Genomic DNA, 19,701 nt, shown 5'->3' with positions numbered 1-19,701 from the left:
AAAATGCAGAATTACTGTGCACATGAATGAATCATAATATCTAATTGTAGTTATTAAAAAACACATCTCAAAATCTCCTATTATTATAAAATATGGTTATTATGCCGTACACAGGCAATTAGTGCAGTTGAAAGTGCTTTCCTAGCAAATGCAGAATTCCAGACCAAAAATATAACTATAAAAAAGCAACAAAGACAAGTGAACAGAAAACATATAATGCATAAGTGAGTCAACATGTAAGATATAAAAAGACAGAAATAAAGGAATGTAAAAACTAAAATCATAAAAACACATTGTCACTTTACTCCGGCAGTATTTTCTGACCTGCAGGTCAGTATGTAACTCTTGTTGCACTCCCAAATACTATAAAGTGCATCTATTTGCATTTATTATAACACACAAAACATTTGTATTGTGGAAGACAACAGCAAATTACTCGCCATTAATTTTCAAATGACTGACGTGTGACTCGTACAGGAAATCTGCATGTAAAGGAACAAACAGCTGGATGAATGTCTGTAAACCATCCAGCTAACGAGTCTACACACTGCAGGTCTACACATCGCAGAACTAAATAATAACAAAGCCAAAGAACACAACCCCAATACAAAAATGTGAACATTTTTAAATCCTCATTGGTAACTGAGTACCTTGTGGCAAACTTTATATTCCTGTTTAGGTTCAACCTTTATGTGCAAGACTTTAGGACTGAATGGTATCAAATATGTTTTATATTTACAGCTGATGATGAGCTATGATACAGCTGTGATCCAGTTTGAGCCGGTTCAGAACAGAAAACATTTTTAGTTCATTGTCTTCTTTAGGGGAAATGTTTTATGTCCGACACATTAAATGACAAATCTACATTATGTTAAAATCACATTGTGTGTGTTGTCGTGGACATTCAAACAGATTTCACGGGAATTACATCGGTTGATGATGTTTTCCTGTACCTCTGTCAAAAGTTCAATCATTTTAAACTTTTTGTCAAACTGGGTTGTGATATTTTCATGCAATTATATCTGTGCATGTATACGTCTCCATAGGCGTTTTAAAACATATCAGATACGTTTGTTTTAAAAAATATATCAAATGTGCACGTAAACATCAAACCTGCAGTCTGTTCCTCTGGCCAAAGCCTGTGGGAACTCCTCACTTGCGAAGTCTAATGTTGTCCCGTTACAGAAAGTGAGATTAAAGGCACCGTTTCACTTTCTGCCCGTTTCATGTCTCGGTTCCTGTCTGTCTCGTACCAACGCTAACTGATGTCTGTGCGGTCTCCCAGAATCCTCTCGTACTGTCGCCTCTGAGGTGATCTGCAGCCGATGATACTGCAGGGAGGAGAGAGGAAATGTTCTGATGAGATGAGGCAGTCATCATATACGTCATATCCAACACCAGTCATAGACAATAGATGATTTTTTACATCTTATCTTAATAGGGTCTATATAAGATTTATTGTGAATACAAAATGGGCTGAAAAAGCAAATGGGCTGCTTTAGGGGGTTCCTCTGAGATGTAAAGAAAAACTATGTAGGCGTAAGTAAAAAATGTATGTTTAGTAAGTTAAAAAAAGCAGACATATATAAGTGGTATTGACCTTCTTATCGAACTTAATATAACTCGATAAAAATAGAAAATAAATGTCTGAAATACATGGTTTGACTACAAAGTGATTACATTTTAAATCTTTAATGTAAAAATACATTCCTGGAATGTTTTGGCTGAAAAATGAACACTAGCCCTAAACAAATATTGATCCCTTGGAATAGATGTTATCACTCCCGGCAACAGTATATCGTACACATCGTACCCTATGGGTATCATTGCCAGTACTGTAATGATGCTGGAGAGCGTGAAGACGAAGCCTGGGAACCAGTCCAGGGTTCTCTGATAGATCTTAGTAAAGGCAGGGATGTACGCCAGACTGGCAAACTTCAGAGCCAACTGCAGGGAGGTTAGAGTGGTGCCTGATGGGAAGGAAGACAGAGAGGTCAGAGGAAAGAGTAAGGTTAGGAGGGAAACATATGCATACATTATATATAAAAAGGGTCGGGAGTTGCTGCTGTTTCTGATTTATCAACGTAAACACAGGAGGAAAATCCCTGACAAGAAGTGTGTGTGTGTGTGTGTGTGTGTATGTGTGTGTGTGTGTGTGTGTGTGTGTGTGTGTGTGTGTGTGTGTGTGTGTGTGTGTCAAAAAGAGGAAGCATGACACTCTAACAGGCTCTTTACAATGTATCATCTTTTTGGCACTGCAGGTTTCCAGTATGCACCAACATACTCTCATACACACACAACACAAGAACTAAAGGCTAACAAGGCAAAGGTTAGCTCAGGGGTGTGTTCATTTTCTCCCTCGGAAGATCCAAAAATGAAGCTAGAGGAGGGCCCTCACATCAGAGTCGAGTTATTTCACTATCTTCCTGCTGACTTATTATAACACAGATCTCAGCACACAGTATTTCTTTAAATGCACTAAACAGACTCTATTTTCAGGAAATGTCATGCCATCCCTCTTCCACATCTTACTCCTGTCATCACTGTGACTAGTTCCAACAAAAGTCCAAAGCTTATTTAAATTTAGTGTATAGAATAAGGAAGACGGGTGATCACGTTGTGAGTGAAAAGGGAGAAAAAGGTGAAGTGAGATCACTTAGGTAAACTGACCCTGTGCTTTTACACACCCACACACACACCCACACACACACACACACACACACACACACACACACACACACACACACACACACACACACACACACACACACACACAGAGGTCTCACCACACGAGGATGCAGGAACCTGCTGTGAGAGCAGAGATCTGATGGTGGGCATCGGGATGAGAGCAAACAGGTTGAGTGAGCGAGCTGCGGAGAAATAAACAATGATGAACAATGTCCTCCACCACCAGCAACTACTATTTACTCTCAGTGTATTATCTCACCCACATCATCTAAACACTCCGTCTTTTGTGTTGATTTAACCTGTGACATTTCTTTTGTTGCAAACTATTTATAAACTTTTTTTGAAACATTATTCAATGACATTTTCAAGGATTTTCTTTATTGCTATACAATACTACTCATACTCACTCTCAGTTCCCCATTTTGGTTCCTACATTATAAAATGTATGCTGATAACCTAGATCTGTCAGGACTGACTTCTAACACAGATAACAATAATACAGGTTTTTCCTGGCATTAGTCCACCTGGGTGCTCTTATGGGAACTAACTAACTAACTAACTAACTAACTAACTAACTAACTAACTAAATAACTATTTATAGAATAGCCTGTTCAACCATGTGGACTTTGTCCTTCTGTGGGACAGCGCTGTCTGCCAGTTAAGCAACCAGCAACAACATTACTGGGTTTATTCTGCAAACAGAAGATGCCACATTGAAGAATTTATTTTCTTTCTCTAAGCTTCTCATTGGTGCTGGGCAAAATACGTGCTGAAATGATGAACACATTTATCAATGAGTTGCCAACTATGGTGGTTATCAATTGATCTTTAAAGTAATTTATCAAGCAAACATACAGGTTCCAGCTTCTCAACTGTGGATAGGTGTTTCTCTCTGTTCCATATGGGTTATCTTTGGATTGTCAGTCAGACAAAACAACCAATTTCAAGACATCCCCTCGAGCTCTAAGAAAGTGTGGTGGGATTATTTTCACTATTTTAATTGACAGATTAATCGATACTAAAAATAATCGTTAGTTGCAGTTTCGTTTCAGTCTACCAGATGGTTTTGACCTTAGGACAAACTTTAAGATAGACTTTCTGTTGTATTTAGTGGAAAACAAATGGTGAGTATGCAGGAAAATGTGGGCTTTTATCAGTGGTTTAAAAACATAAAACTGCAGGAAGAAAACATGGACACCACTGCAACCTGCATGATTTTGTTTTGGCTCGTCCACAGTCTAAGATGCTCACCGAGGTAGAACATGTAGGTTGACGTGACGAAGGACATGAAGTAAATCCCCGAGGCGAACGACAGCATGCCGATCAGGATGAGCGACATGTCGCCGACGCAGCGACGAAACACCATGACGCCGAGGAAACTGGTGAGGAAAATCATGCAGCCTGCTGCGTTCCCGTAGCCCACCTGGAGGAACAGACACAAGGTAAAGGACAAAGTTGGACAGCAAACAACAAACGCAACAGTGAAAGAAAGTGAGACAAAATAAAATAAATGTTCACTATATTATACAGGAAAACACACAATGTATACATCTACTGTATGCAGCTACTTACAATAAGTCACATTTAAGTGATCAATACATCCTATGTAAGTGAAACTAAGCATTCAGTGTTAATAATTCAACACTTAAAATGTGAAAGTCGACGGCAGCAAATGCTTACATAATTTCAGCTGATAATATAATTTCTTACTGACAAATTTTTCATCTACTTTCCAACTTTCCTGCATCAAAATCCCAATTAGAAGACATACATCCATAGATTCAGATAGAGCGAAATGTCACCTGAGTGGCGCTCCAGTTGAGTGGCTCTTTCAGCACAAAGACGCCGAGTATTTCCATAGCTCCGCCCACTGCAGAGACGTACAGCATGGCAGCTAAAAACAGCAGAGCCACGTTCACCATGTTTCTCCCAGCAGGAGCCTGCACGGGGACTTCACTGGGGGCGTGAGGCAGGAGGTGGCAGTTGTCCTCTGGCTCTGGGTCGGATACTTCTTTCACCTTACGATACGATGGACACACACATTTAACATCTGCATGAGCTGTATACTGTTCAGCTAAAGTGAATATTTTGGGCTAATTTTGGGGATAAAACGCTGCAAATGTGTTGGAGACTATATGACTTTGTTACAAGAGTTTATTTATCTATTATTAACAGCATTCCTAAAAAGTTTTTAAATAAAGGTAAGCTTGATCCACGGAGGTGAACGGCACTTTGTCTTTGTATTTCAGTGAAAGGGTTGCCTATTAGAATATGATATGTATTGTATTTGGTAGATATAATAATCTTAAACTTCCAATTTATTGTCAAATATTTTTTTTTTTTATGTGGATTATTTAAAAAAAATTGTTTGTCATGGATTGAAAAATAAATGGTTACTACTATTATTACCTGTGTCATCCATTTCAACGATGGGACGGACAACTTGTCGGTATTATTCCTTACATGACATACAAGGAAACTAGTCAGGTGGTTAAATATTTTCAAAGGTGGGGCAGGGTTGAGTCACAACAGTGAGTAATGCAATTCTCAGACTCTGGAGAGATACAATGCTTCAAATACATTGTGGAATTGCAGTGCGTAGCAAACTTTTGCAAAAAGTAAAAATAAGAAAGAAACCTTAGAATTAGTGTCGCCCATTACTTGTATCAGTACTTAATTACTTTCCTATTAACCAATCAGCCATTTAATCTACAGAAAGTTATTAACTGTATATTTTCCAAACAGGAAACAAAAGCGTAGTTTATCCAAATATGCTTCCTCTTTTTGACACACACACACACACACACACACACACACACACACACACACACACACACACACACACACACACACACACACACACACACACACACTGACCTGCAGCAGGAAGATGGAGTGCATGAGGCAGAGCAGGTGCAGCAGTGTGCTCACAGAGAGCAGTATGGTCCCATGTCCCAAACTGGAGCTGTACAGCAGGAAGAGGTGACCCGACACCAGGCTGCCCACCAGACCTGCTGCCCCATACAGCACCTCCACTCTCATCATCACCTGCATGGGACAAGGAAACATTATTTCTTATAAAAGTGCATTTTAATGTTTTAGATTGTCGTTTCTGTATTTGGCAGGTTGGTATTTGTGGCATTTTTATGTTGTTCTTGGTTAGGTTAATGCCAATAATGTGTTCATGTATTTGTCAAAAGGGCCATGCCAGTGTTAGGTATTAGAAACTCTTATGCACAACAGGGCATATTTTGTCCCCAAGTTTTACTAAAGCTGTCCTATATTTTCAAATGCATCATTACAATTAACAAAGTAGGCTATACTTTTGTTGTTTTTAACGATACTGTAAAAGTACACTTAATATAAGTCTTCTGCTATACATGAAATATGCTGTGCAGCTGGGAAGCCTAACTGAGAGTACTGACCTTGGATCGGTCAGTTGCCGTGGAGCCGAGCGACGCCAGCGTCATCACGCCGGGCCAGTAGGCGCAGAAGCCGCCGGACAGCCCGAAGAGAGACGCCGCGCCGAACATCACCTCAAGCGGGAGCCGGAAGATGACCACCAGGAGCAGGGCCAGCCTGGACAGCAGGTACCCGCTTAGAGGCACCACGATGGGGGCTCTCCTCCAGCCGCGGTCGCCTAACCTGGCCAGAAGCATCGCAGGTAAGATCGGAGTCAGTCCTATGATGAGGTTGTAGGTCATGAAGAAGTTGGTCATGGCTTTCTGCTGGCTGTCCTCCCTGGAGAGGTGGGCATCGGGGTAGGTGGCGTTGACACTCCGGTCCCTCACCACCATCTGCAGGGCGGTGTCGAAGAAAGTGCTGCCCAGCTGCTCCAGCACGAGGATCGGCTCTATCTGCCGGAGCACCGTGAAGGCTGTTTGACACAGGGCAGGCATTGCCATGACGAGACTATTAATGACAACTAACTTATAAAACTTCAAGTCAAAATCAGACTCAGTGTGAACAAAGCAGCTGTTGAAGTTATTCTGATGTAGTGCAAAGACTTTTCTTCCTCACTCAGTAGTGCGTGTGTTTGAAATGAAAGCAGCAGGAAGAAAATACAAATATGTCAAGCACATTTCCTCCTCTGACGTCCCAGGCGTGATGACACTGTGTCTGTGGAAACCACCCTATCCTCTCAATATCTGGGAAACATTTGTAGATAGATAGATACTCTATTGATCCCGAGGGAAATTTAGGAATCCAGTAGCTTAAAAGACATCTAACATTACATATCTGCCCCCCCCCCCCCCCCCCCCCCCATTAAAAAGTAAGTAAAAAATAATAATTAAGCGATAAAGGCTGTACATTATACATACAAAAGAAAAAATACAGGCTGTTATAAATAATTACAAAAGTACACATTGAGCAGTTTTTGTTTTATGGTTTGAATAGTTTATAGTATATAGTTTATATGTATCCTGTTGGTGAGTGTGTGTCCACCAAATTGACTTTTCTTTCAATTCCAACGACTATTTTGCTTGTTTTTAAACACTTTGCCGGAACAGAACCATAACACAAAAGTATAATGATCAAAACAGTTGATGAAAATCAGCTAATAGAGAGGTAATCTATCGCAGTCTGCAACTCATTTCATTATTGTTTCAATAAATTATATGGTTGTTAAGAAATGCCCATCACATGTTCCTGGTGCCCGAGTTGACATCTTCCAATCCACAAAGTCTAGAGATTCAGTTTACAATGATATAAAACATAAAACAAATAGAAAAAAAAGCTGAATTTATTTTTTGTCTTTGATTAATAAATGACAGTACATTAAAAACATTTTTTTTTCACTGTTGTCCTCATATGCTTTGAAAAAGCGACTCTAGTTCTGTACAGTTTATATTTTTAGTTAATTGGCTGTAATGCAAAACTATGGCTTGTTAGTTTAATACATGAATGAAGCACACAGAAATCCCACATTTACAGGTTTTATTTTTAATGAGAAAATAATCATAATATGTATAGTAGGTGTATAACTGTGAGCCTTACATGTGCTATAAAATAACAACGCAGAGTATGAGCGTACAAGTGGTTAACATAGGAACAGAGGTTATATTGTATAATAGGATCGCTTTATCACACACAAAGACACTGAAGCTCGGGCGCTTCTGCAGGCGGAAACAAGCTACCAGCATTTAAAAATGATAAATAAATCATCTCTGCACCATGGATTCATGAAACAACAAAAGCATAATAATAATAATAATAATAATAAATCACACAATTAGAACTCCTCTGCGTGTGCATGATGTGTGTAATTATTTTAAAAATAATTGTTAAATGAGAACTCAAAACAATTTGGGGTTCGATTGCTTCCCCTGAAGGCGAAACGAGGACAGTGTGTGTGTCTTTGTGTACAATAACACAGTTTTACAATGTGTTGCAGCAGTTACAGTAAACTAGGGACGAAGCCATTTGCTTTTGTTGCTTAGATTCAGGCCACTCACTGTAAAACTGTCATCATCAATCATCCCTCAACTCGTGTGGCAAAACAATTAATCTCATATCAGCATCACTGTACCTCAACTATCGACACGCTTCTGCTGCACCACAATAACGCCTCCGTCTCATAAAAAAGGGACACTGGTCCTTTAAATACTTTTTTTTTTCATTTTATATATTATCACGTGTAGAAAAACAAGGAAGAGGAGGAATCTCTGGAACCAATGTGTGTGTTTTTGTTTCAGGGGGACACATCTCACACTTCTGCTGGCACTACGTTTCCCTCAGAGAGCAAGTTAAAATAGATAATTAAATAGAGTCATCATATGCACTCAGGCTGGGACTGTCCCAATAAATATAACAGAGTCATTATTGTCAAGGGTTAGTACAGTATGTGTCCCGCAATTCAGCATCCTTTGTGCAAGTTTACCTCAGTTTTAATGATATACATTTTTATTCAGTGTGTTTGTGAGCACACAGGAAGGTCAGTGCCAGGCTGAAGGACACTTGATACAGAACATGCCGGCAAATGTCGTGATCGAAACTGTGAACAAAAACGTTCTCACCATCCTCCTGACATCCTTAATGATGGAAACAAATCTCAAAGGCTTCAACAAACAAGCTAACAAAGACTGAAAAGTATAATCTTTTATGCTACTTTTCAGTTAAAGTGGTTCAAAAATACTGTTGACACATTTCTCCTTTTAATTCTCATTTAAACACGGCCCTGTAGGCTCCAGGGATTGTTCTGATTGCGTGTCAATGTCTTAAATCCACAGTATCGCCCCACTCATAGAGACCTTTAATGCTTTGCTCATTAAACAAAACCGGAAATCACATCGTCCTGCAGAAACCTCACAATATATTTAGTAAAAAAAACCGGACAACCTGAACACACGAACCTTCCCTTGTTATGTTATTAACATACAAAATAAACCCGTTAAACTGATGTTATTTTGCCTTCTTCTCTCTGCTTGTTGTGTGCTTGTTTCAGGTTAAGAAAGGAGTCATTTCATGCACACAATCAGTACTTCTTAAATAAATGTAAAAGCGTAGGCTGACTGTTCTCCAAATAACAACATTCTGTTTTGGTATAACAACTTTTTTATAAAAATGCTTTTCCAAATTCTTTTCCATCAAACTTTATCCTCAGCTAGCAAGGTATAGCAGATACACGGCCCCACTGGAATCTCTACATACATGTTCATAATATCAAATACACAATCCTACCTCAGTATAATACACGAAACAACTGCTTACATCAGAAAGCACGGGCGACGTAGCCAGCAAAGTAAAATAAGTGATTTTTTTAAGAATATAAAACCCCGACCCAGCCCTTTAATTAATACACACGCTGACTGAAGTGACGCAAACATGACCCGCAGTTAGCTTCCCTCTTCCCCGTCACTTAAAAGACACGCGGTCACTGAAGAGAAGTGTTTTATAGACAGACGTTCTATCTAATGTGGTTGCGTATTTTCTCTAAGGTCTACTGAAACTGCAGTAATACAGAATAGGAGAAGATAAAAATGCATCATACATATCGTGCATCCAACTATTATTGACGGTCTAAGGCAAAGTTGACCCAAGATGCTAGCTTTGCAGATTTCCTCGTTAGCATTTCACAATTCAAGGACCCTTGAGTCGGCACTTAAGATTTAACACAGATGCTAAGAAAAGGATTGCGAAAGCTCCCACCAACATGTCGTATGTCTTGTATCTGTACTGTGGCACTGCAGGATGCAGAAGATAACACTTTACTGAAAGTGATGCTTCGGGTCCCATCTGGTTCAGTGCCATGGGAAACCTCTCAGCCTCCCTGCAGCATCATTCTGAAATCACAGAGATTCTGCTTTTTCCTCCTCTCTTGAAAATGTCTCCACACACTGTGAACATGATTGGGGTTATTATCAAGCATCCATTTCCAAAAACAGCAACAACCCATCATCAGCAAGTCTCAGTCCCAAAATAAAATCTCTAGATCTCAGCACATATTTCAATAAAAACAATTACAGGAAACATCCTATGAATATTTAAGTCATTCAGCGTCTACCAACTAGTAAAAACCTTTAATCCCGAATACGCTTCTGCTCCTAAACCATCATTAAACCCTTTCCAAGTGTCTCTTGCATCACTGACCTTCTTTTTCTCCAAACTCTCCTCAACACTTCAAATGTCTCTCACATACTCAGTCACTTAACATACTGTCGGCCTTCAATCCTCAGGTTCAAAACTTGATGCATTTTTTTTTTTTAGATGAGCCCCGTTGGTCGAGCCAGCGGGTCATGTGATCATCAGAATACTTTTAGTAAAATAAATACTGTTTCCTTTGCCTATCCTCGCTGCATTTTTTCCCTTCAGTCTCTTCATCCTCCTCCTTTCCACTTGGCCCCTTGACTGTCTCTGGAAGGAGCTGTTTACTCCTCCTCCTCTTCTTCCTCCTCCTCTTCTTCTTCCTCCTCTCCTTCCTCGTTAGCATAGATACCGGCTTCCCACTTCCGCGCCATGTCGCTTTTCCTCCTGGTGACGCGAGTGGCCTCCAGAACCTGTCAGTTACAACAAGCAACAGTCAGAGCGAGGCAATAGTTAGAACCTGTTTACTGATGAAGCCCCATGCTTTCCCCAGCTCAAGGGATATAACAGCAACACAATCACAAAAACAAAACACACCACAGTGGCTTTAATATGGCATGCAGTGTATGTCAAAAACTAAGGGAGAACTTGGTTACACTTGGTCCTTGATAAAATACCAAATGAAGCGCACCTGCAGTATTTGACAATAAAAACGAAATAATTTTTACTTTTCATGCTTCAGATTTCTTGCATTTTGTTATGTTCCCCGATCTCTTTACCTCTCATGCCAAGACACACACAACCACACACAAACACACGCACACGCACACAAAAACATAAGCACATCTTCACACACGGGGACGATTTATTTATGAGCAGGAATCCAGAGTGAAGGTGACGTAGCTTGTGGGTAGAAAATGAATCAATTATTTTGAAAACACTGAGGCCTACTTAAGCTTCTACTCGATTATTAAGTAGAAGCGTTGATGCTTTCTATTGTATCTATGGATTCCACAACACAGACATCCGCCACATACAACAACATTTGTTTTATTCTTTGAATGAAGCATGCTGTGTAGTCAGAAGACAATATATGATATTTGATACCTTTATATATTCATTAGATAGAAACATATCATTAGCTGAGGTTTAGTCAACATTTCTTTGGCATCAAAACATGTCTTCTTACCTTTATATGTTAGTGCATCATGTCATTAACTATTCATTTTATATTTGAAGTGATGCAAATGTCCTATTGTATTGTTTTAACTGGAGCTGTGCATGTGTTGGATACAGAGGGCAAATGCATGGGGGTCAAAGGTCACACCAAATCCATGGACAAGCACATGCAGCACCAACACCACAGAGCAGAACAGTAATGCAGTGAGACCACAAGCAGACCTGGGATCAGATATACAGTAAACACTGTTTGGGTTTCCTTCATAGAACCCTAACCCTGTCAAGGTTTTCAAACCTAAATATTACATCCCCATCTATATCTTCTGAACATCTTCATATCTGAGTGAAGTGACATATTTTGTGTGCCTTGCTGTTGACTCATCTACAATGTCGTGTACATTTAACGGAGAGTAAGAAAGCGATTGCCAGTGGAGATCTCGGGGGACTTCTTTCTAAGTTGAACTGAGAAAACAAACAGCTTTATAATCCTCTCCAATGAATAAACGGTTCATTCATGATTTAAATAAGGATGTTTCTTTCTACTGGTAGCAGCCAGGGTATGCTCTTATCTATTACACTATAACACTCTTCAGCAGTCCAAATATAGACGGGAATGTGTTACTGTTTCTGAGAGTTTCCAATTGAGTCTGACCCAGGTCTGTCAGTAAAGGCCGTTGATGGAGTGAACAGGTGAGACAGGTACCTCCGTGGTTACCTCGTTAGTCAGCAACAAACGGGCATACTGAGCGACCAGCGGGAGAGAAGCAACAGTACAGATAGTCAACACATGTGAGAAACAATAACAAGATCAGCATTAACAACAACAACAACAACAACAACAACCTTGCTGCATGTTCAAGATAAAACATGATAACATGTTGACCTAAGAATGCGATGTGTGAGTATAATAATTCTTGTAGGTGAATGTAAGATCCAGTGTAAAGTGCTGATACACTCGTGGAGAAGTGAAACTGCTGTTTGTGACATTTTCTGGTTATGCAACTTTTTTTCCACCTTGTAAGCTAATGAGCCTTCGTAGACTTTTATTTTGTTTAGTCTGCCTAAATGCAATACTTCTTCTTCAGAGAGAATGTTGACACTGCTGGGCACACTGGCATTAAAAGACATATTCAGGTACAAAAAAGAGAAAAGATGGAGTCAGGGCAGAAATCCCCCAGCATCTGTGACTTACTTTCAATTTCAGTTCTTGCTTCAGGCTGGGAAATTCCCTTTGGTGTTGTACAGTATTAGCTCATGCCAACAGGCCATGGATGGAAGGATTTCACCATGGTGATATTACTGTTACATTTTTGTCATCTTTATTGCATCAACAAGAAGTACTACTGGTTTATTTAGTTGCACACTTACGCTGTTGTCCTCTATCTTCTCCCTCCTCTTCACTTTGTGTGTTTCATAGTCTTCCATAAGCGTCTGCATGTAGTTTTTGGGTCGTCCTCCGGAGTCCTCGCTGCCGGCGTCGGACAGGGCTCCCTCTGAAGGCGAGGGTGAGACGGGCGGTGCAGGTCGAACCTTCTCGATCTTTCCTGCACGTCACAGAGAAACACGTGGGGTTAGAATGAACATGACCACACCATCAGTGGTTTACTGGAGCACATTGTGTGTACGGGACATGTTTACTTCTAGTGCAACAACACTCTTGTGAAGCCATACGAAAATTGTCAAATGCCTTTCACAACTTTCAGAGCCAAATGTGACGTTACCAAATATATTGTTTTGTTGGATATTATCCAAAACACCCTAAAATATCAACTTAATGATAAATGAGAAAGAAAAACAGCAAATCCTCTCGTTAAATCTGAATGTTTGCAGATTCTTTTTCTGATTGTTTCAGTTCTAGATGCAGTGTTGACTAACCTGGTGCTGTCCTCGCTGTGAGTGTGAGTCTGGCTGGCAGGCTGTTGCTCTTCATCTTATCGGCTGGGGAAACCTTGGTTTGCCGAATCCCCGTCCTCACGGGACCGAGACTGTTGCTGGAAGTGTTGCTGGAACGGACCTTAGCAACAGGCTGCTCCTCCCTCTGTTTCTTCAGCTCCTCTTCCCTCTGCTGAGCTGCTCGGATCTCCTCTTCGATCATGGACAAAGTCCGCTGCTTCTTGGAGCGCAGGCGGAACGGGCCGCTGGCCGCCTCCACCTCGGGACCTCGTGCTGTTGCTGCTGTGCTACGCAGTTCAGCCGCCTCCGAGTATTTGCTGAAGTAGCTAAATTCTGGTTTCTCCGGGCTTGGGGGAGAAGGGGGGCGGTAGACTGGGGTCGGCCTGGGAACTGGAGCTGCTGCGGATGCGGAGGCAGGTGCCGCAGCTGGAGCCGGGGTTGTGGAGGCGAGTGCTCTGGCGTAAGAGGACTGGATTTTGATCCTGGGGCCTCCATTTCTGGGTCTTTGTGGTGGCGAGACAGGCTGAGAAGGAGGCGGAGAAGGCATCTGTAGCTGCTGTGGTGGACTGGAGGGCTGCTGCTGCAGAGCGCGTTCTGACTCTGAAGACTTCTCTGGGGAAACAAATCTTACTTCTGGGCGTCTGTCTGGCAGAGGAGACAGGTTGGGTGGAGCAGGACTGGAGGACATTGGTGATTGGAGACTGGGAGCTCCACCAGAAGACACAGGAGAGGAAGAAACTGGTACTGGGCTTCCTGTAGAAGCTGAGGATGGAGACACAGGGGCGCTCAGTTGTGAAGAATTAAAGTCAGATGACAGCCACTCCTCTCCATCCTGAGCTGCCAGGGCACTTTGGATGGCATTTTGGACAAGTACCCCAGCGTGGTACTCCAGCTCATATTCTGTCGGACTGCCACTGGTCTGCCCATTGACTGGCGTGGTGGGTTGGGGGGTGGGGGGTGACACCGGGGTGAGTGGCAACGGGGTAGGCGGTAGTGAAGCCCCGCTGTCTGAAACATTATCCAAGCTAAACACAGTAGTGTCCTGAGAACGGACAGATAACTCGTCTAACCCCGAGTCAGACTCCTCTGGGTGAAAGCCCGGATAGAAATGGCTCTTCCCCTCCTCGTCGTCAGGCAGGATTGTCATTACGGCTCGTGCACAGGTAAATTCTGCTGCATATCCTTCATCAGACCAGGTCACGTGACCCTCCCCTGTTTCCCCAACAATGTCACTGATCCCCTGGCTGCCCTTGGGTATGGATTTGGAAAAGGGTTTGGCGGAGTACATGTGAGGAGCTACGTCCCTCTTGGTCGCCTCCCCTTGCAGAAACTGCTTCCTGGCGGACGAGAAGTTGATCTGGTCCTGCATAATGTCATCCTTTCTGTTTAGCTCTGGGTCAAAAGTCACCATTGAGGGAGGTCCTGACACCTGGGGCTGCACATAGAGAGAGAAATAGAGGACAGAATACAAAGTAGAAAAGAAAAAGCGAAAGATGAGACAGAAATGTAACAAGGATCGCCCTCAAATCTAATACTGGTATTTACACGTCATTTTCATATCCTGCATCACTCGTCCTATGTGTGTGTGTGTGCGTGCGTGTGTGTGTGTGTTACCTGTGTGTGTACATAAGGGTGACTCTGTTTCTGCTGTTTCCTCTCCTGGTATTTTTTAAGAGACTCAAGCTGATCTGCTTCCAGCTGATTTTCCAAAGGAACCTAGAATGAATGAATGAATGAACCAAACAGAAAAACAATCAGTCACTTTGTCAGGAACTAGTCTATGGAGGTTGAAATAAAATAAATAAAAGATGAAATGGGAGGCTACCTCCTGAGGAGGGTTCCACCAGCGCAGGGCGATCCCGGGGTTTTTCTTCACTGCCTGGTCTTTGATCAGCTCCTGACGCTCTCGCTCCAGCTCCACAACCTGAGAAAGGGAGCGGATTATGAATATTCAGAGCAACAATTTGCTATTAGCAATAGCTTTTAATGACACAGATTGTAGAAATTGTATGCTGCTGGCAAGTGATACAAGTAATAAATGCTTTTCATTGCCTCACCAACCTGTTGTAATGAGCAAGCCAAGTAATAACTCAGGTAGATCAGAGGATCATAAACACTGTGTCGATGTTTTCCAGGGGGTTTATTTCTCAGTGGTTGACTATGAAACAGTTTCCACTGGTCGTCACTGTTTCCTTATCTCCGATGAAAATGTGAACCACAACTAACCTAATGGGAACTGCTGTATCCTGTCATCGCGTTACTCGGGGTTAACTTGCAACACTTTCCATTTCAAAATTCCTTCCTTTTAAGCTGTAACTTCTTGATTTCATGATCTGATCTTTCATGAAGTGTGTTGTGGTGCGTACAGTATAAGCTATGATTGGGGTCATGACTTGTGATGAAGAAAGTACAAACATATAACTTAATACGCATTTTAAACTCAACACTCTGGGGCTATTTCCACACATTTTCATATTCTTCAGACCTGAGGCTGGATTCTCAAAACCTTCTTGTCAGCTTTCAGTTAAAGTCATGAATATAATATTCTCCTAAAAGTCTTATTTTGCTTAATTCAGCTATTGAGCTTTTTCTTGAGGATAAACTTCTGGTTTTAAGGATTAAGGAGGATTAATTTTAGACAAGGATCGGGAAGTATAAACGCTGTCAATCATTTATCTGAAGCTTAACATTTACATTTTTAAGCTCAACGTAGTCATAATTTAGCTGCTGGTTTATCTCAAGCAACAAAGCAAGCTGTTGAGACTCGTTGACAAAAGGCAATAATCACCGCCTGCCTTTAAAGGTACTAATCCAAGTAAACCTTAATGTAAGCTTGTTGACTTTATGTTCCTCAGAACTCTTATTACTGACACTACACATTACTATACCGTCACTGAGTCTAGATCCACAAACACATTATCGCCGGGTAGTTTTTGCTACTGTGTCTGAATACTGTACAGCTGATACAAAATCTAACAGCCACTTACCTCCCCTGAGGGTCGTCTCCTCGTCACCCTGACCTGCTGTTCCTCTCCAGGGGTGAAGAGTTTCGCCGGACGCCTCTCCTCCTGAAACGCTCTCAGCTCAAACTTCGCCCTGCCGCTCCCCGACTCCTCTCCCTGCACATGGCCGTTGGTCCTCACAGCAGAGTCCTCGTGGTAGAGGAACGTGGTTTGTCTCTGACCCTCCACAACGAATGATTGGTGATTGACGGGAGAGGATTCTGACACGCAGACGGAAGGAGAGTTTCCATCGATGTTGATTAGTTTGGTGTGTTCTGACGGAGAAGAGCTTCCGTTGGTGGGGGTTTCGGAGGCGGCGTCCAAAACCTGGTCCAAGTAGCGGATCTCCTGTAGACGCAGCAGACAGTCTAATTGCTTTTGTGTATAACTATTGTACTATAATGGTTATCAAACTCTAACTAATATTATATTAAGGGGATACAATGCAGATGAGATGATGAGCCATATAACGATAGAGCATATCATGATACTTTTATCTTAGTAAATGATAATACAAATACGTTTGTGGACATGACAGTAAATGCATCTTTATAATGTAGTGAGCATAATGTTTTACTGGCACAAAAAGAGAAGCAGTAGTTTCATTAAAACACATTTAGATACTGTCCTAAAATGTTCATCTTATCTAAATAATTACAGAGATCACATCATCCTGTGAAACTCTGATGTCAGCTCAAGCCTAGAAACTAAAATGATGGTCTAGGTGTGTATGTATGTATTGGTGTTGCTAAATAAAAATAAATAAAATAAGAAACTGAGAATTTGAGCTGAGAGAACCTGCGTACCTGCACCACCTCGCTGTCAGGAGACTCTACTTTCACACCAACTGCATTGTGGGCTCGGTTGCTGAGGCAGCCATGTTGCATCTGCTGGCTCTCCAGTTCCATTGTTGCAGGCCTGTCAGTGATAACGCTGACTGATTCCTGGAAACTGACGCTCTTCAGGGCTCGCTCTCTTGGTATTGTGTCACTGACATCCTCGGCTGCCCGCCACAATTTCTGTGTTAAGAAACAAACCACAAACACGAGGTTCAGAGACACTGATCACTGTTATAAAAACGTTTATAGGAATTAAAAGAGAACCTGTTTTACTTTTTCAGATCTAAAAAAAAAAACACACACACACACACTTCATACAGACACATGTAAAGATGTCTGTCTGCATTGCAGTCGTAGTGTGTTAAGTGAAACCTGTGCAGCAGCAGGAGTGTGTTCTGACCACCACTAGGGGGCCCCAACTCCCATTCTGCTGCTTTTATGACAGAACTGAATCAGAACAATCATCCATGGTGCTGAAAACTATTGTATCTTTGATTAAAGACGTTCAAAGTTCAGTGCAGGAATCAGTGTGCTGAATACTTGGCAAATAATTCAAACGCAGAAACTCATCCGGCCTCACATTTGATCCAAACAGCCAAACTGGCAGGTGGGATGGCAGTTTATCAATTGTTATAGTTTTTGGAGAAAAGTTTGTAGAAGAAGATAAAGGTTGGGAGATATATTGAGATTGTGTGTATCACTGGCATGGGAGTTGGCAGACACTCCAGGTACAGCAGCTTTAAAGATATTTCAATTTTGACAGCTTCTCATTTGTTCTGCTAAACACATTCACTCCCTGTCTTCCCGACCTCAGCTGTTCACAGAGCGGCGTCACTGGTGTGTTTGTGGAATAAGTGCACGGCTCAAGGCCTCATATTCGGTTGTTATGAGAGGAAATCAAATCTTCTGAAACCTAAATTCCTCTGGTTTCCAAGCCAAGTCACTACAGACTGAGCTCCTGCCGCCCAAACTGATTACAAATGTATTGTATAACTGCTAGACTGTCAATGTACCTTATTACAATGCATATACATCAAAACCACTTCATAAGAAGTGGAACACTTATCAACTGTGGTAGGCATTTCACTGACACTGACAGTGGGATTTATCCAGGGAAGAAATATACGAACGCGGGTCGAGTGTCTGGTTAAAGGACACGTTGGTTTACACATCGGCATGAAGGGTTCAAACCTGCTTTTAAACCATCATTCCGACACATTCCAGATCCACTGTTAGCAAGTAACACACTCCTGTCTTTACTGACCTGTCTGTTTCTACAGAGGCCACTAACAAATACTTTATTGGCCTCCTGATTTACTGCCTTGCGCCAAGTACACCTCTATACCGAGGATGTGTTTACTTCCACGAGGGGTTGGTGACCCCCGTCATTGTAACATCTGAAAGTGTGTGTGTTGGGATTAAATGAGCTACACTTCAGTGAATTGGTTCAGTGTTCAGTTAAAGCACACACAGCCATAAGGAGGAAGTATTTACTTTGTACCCTCTCGTACACTTAAGGACTCAAACACACTACCAGACTGCCATTTAATGATATTCATGGACGATATACATGAGGCGTTTCTGCACAGATCAGAGGCACATTTCGGTCAGACTTAGTATTAATTTAAAGATGGTGGGCTAGCTTTAAATCTGGATAACTTTATTTTTCTATTCTCCCCCTTTTAATTTCTTGGGCCTCATCCTCTCTTCTGCTAAATCGACTCTCTCCCTATTTGTGTCTTTTCCTTCCTCTCTGGGATTGTTGCATGAAGAAGCAGTGAAGTCACATAACCGATTATAACACCCTGCCTCTCAACTCTAAACTGCAGCACCTCTCTCCTCCTCCCTCATGTCTCCTGTTTCTACTGAGAGATTAAAAAAACATTCTCTGAGCGCACTTTGTTGACCCATCTGGCTCAGTCACATGATTACATTGTCTCATGAAGTGCGATATGTTAATAAATCTGAAGAAACACATTCTCTTAAAGGTATCACACCTCACACATTTACAATTCCAGTCCATTGATGTTACAATCTTTGACATTTTAATGTAACACAACCATTTTGCTCGTCAGTGTCGGAAATGATACAGGAAGAAGAGATCCTCAAAGTGATTACAGATCATACTAAGGGGGACATACATGTGTGCACCAACTGTTAGGGCAATCCATGCAAAGATGTTGAGGAGTTTTATGGAAACGTCATCGTGGTGCTAATGCAAACGTCAGGGGATAAAATCAAGTGGATAGATATTTCACATGATAGGTGATAACTTTGACCAGCTGGTGGCGCTAGATGAAAAGTCAGAGTCAACTAAATCATTAGGAATGCTCTTCTGGGTACCATCAATGTCTATACAAAATGTCAATCCATTTAGTAGTTGTTGAGATATGTCAGAGTGGAACAAAGTGGTGGACCTGTTGAGTGAGCGCTAAAAAGACCCAGAAAAGAAGAAAGAACACATGTTGCCCGTTGTTTGACTGACAGGTGATCTCTGGGAGCTGAAGTGTAAAAGCACCAACACAAACAGCACTTTAGAAATAATAGAGACAAACTTTGTAATCATTTTTGGTGTT

General features: G+C 41.6%; 2 protein-coding genes across 3 annotated transcripts in view; both read right to left on the bottom strand.

Moving 5' to 3' along the window:
- The window catches only part of slc46a2 (solute carrier family 46 member 2), a 7,136-nt gene extending 434 nt beyond the window's left edge, over window positions 1–6,702 (bottom strand). The window contains exons 1-7 of the mRNA XM_029444034.1: window positions 6,114–6,702; window positions 5,566–5,736; window positions 4,491–4,706; window positions 3,940–4,111; window positions 2,787–2,870; window positions 1,814–1,970; window positions 1–1,331 (exon numbers count right to left, since the gene is read on the bottom strand). The exon at window positions 1–1,331 is cut by the window's left edge and continues 434 nt beyond it. Coding sequence (XP_029299894.1) covers window positions 1,259–1,331; window positions 1,814–1,970; window positions 2,787–2,870; window positions 3,940–4,111; window positions 4,491–4,706; window positions 5,566–5,736; window positions 6,114–6,593 — 1,353 coding nt within the window. The 5' untranslated portion in view covers window positions 6,594–6,702 and the 3' untranslated portion in view covers window positions 1–1,258. The remainder of the gene's footprint in view (window positions 1,332–1,813; window positions 1,971–2,786; window positions 2,871–3,939; window positions 4,112–4,490; window positions 4,707–5,565; window positions 5,737–6,113) is intronic.
- A 712-nt stretch (window positions 6,703–7,414) lies between these two features.
- Window positions 7,415–19,701, bottom strand: part of palm2akap2 (PALM2 and AKAP2 fusion) — an 81,110-nt gene continuing 68,823 nt past the window's right edge. Inside the window, exons 10-17 of one of the 2 annotated variants that reach the window (XM_029445201.1) lie at window positions 17,093–17,305; window positions 16,272–16,634; window positions 15,110–15,208; window positions 14,899–15,000; window positions 13,267–14,719; window positions 12,760–12,935; window positions 12,107–12,133; window positions 7,415–10,685 (exon numbers count right to left, since the gene is read on the bottom strand). In XM_029445201.1, coding sequence (XP_029301061.1) covers window positions 10,557–10,685; window positions 12,107–12,133; window positions 12,760–12,935; window positions 13,267–14,719; window positions 14,899–15,000; window positions 15,110–15,208; window positions 16,272–16,634; window positions 17,093–17,305 — 2,562 coding nt within the window. In that variant the 3' untranslated portion in view covers window positions 7,415–10,556. The remainder of the gene's footprint in view (window positions 10,686–12,106; window positions 12,134–12,759; window positions 12,936–13,266; window positions 14,720–14,898; window positions 15,001–15,109; window positions 15,209–16,271; window positions 16,635–17,092; window positions 17,306–19,701) is intronic. The other variant, XM_029445204.1, reaches the window with a different exon arrangement.

Source organism: Cottoperca gobio, chromosome 12 (genome assembly GCF_900634415.1).
Source record: "Cottoperca gobio chromosome 12, fCotGob3.1, whole genome shotgun sequence".
Classification (NCBI taxonomy): domain Eukaryota; kingdom Metazoa; phylum Chordata; class Actinopteri; order Perciformes; family Bovichtidae; genus Cottoperca; species Cottoperca gobio.
The sequence above is the reverse complement of the archived record's forward strand: the minus strand, read 5'-3'. Positions and strand labels throughout refer to the sequence as shown.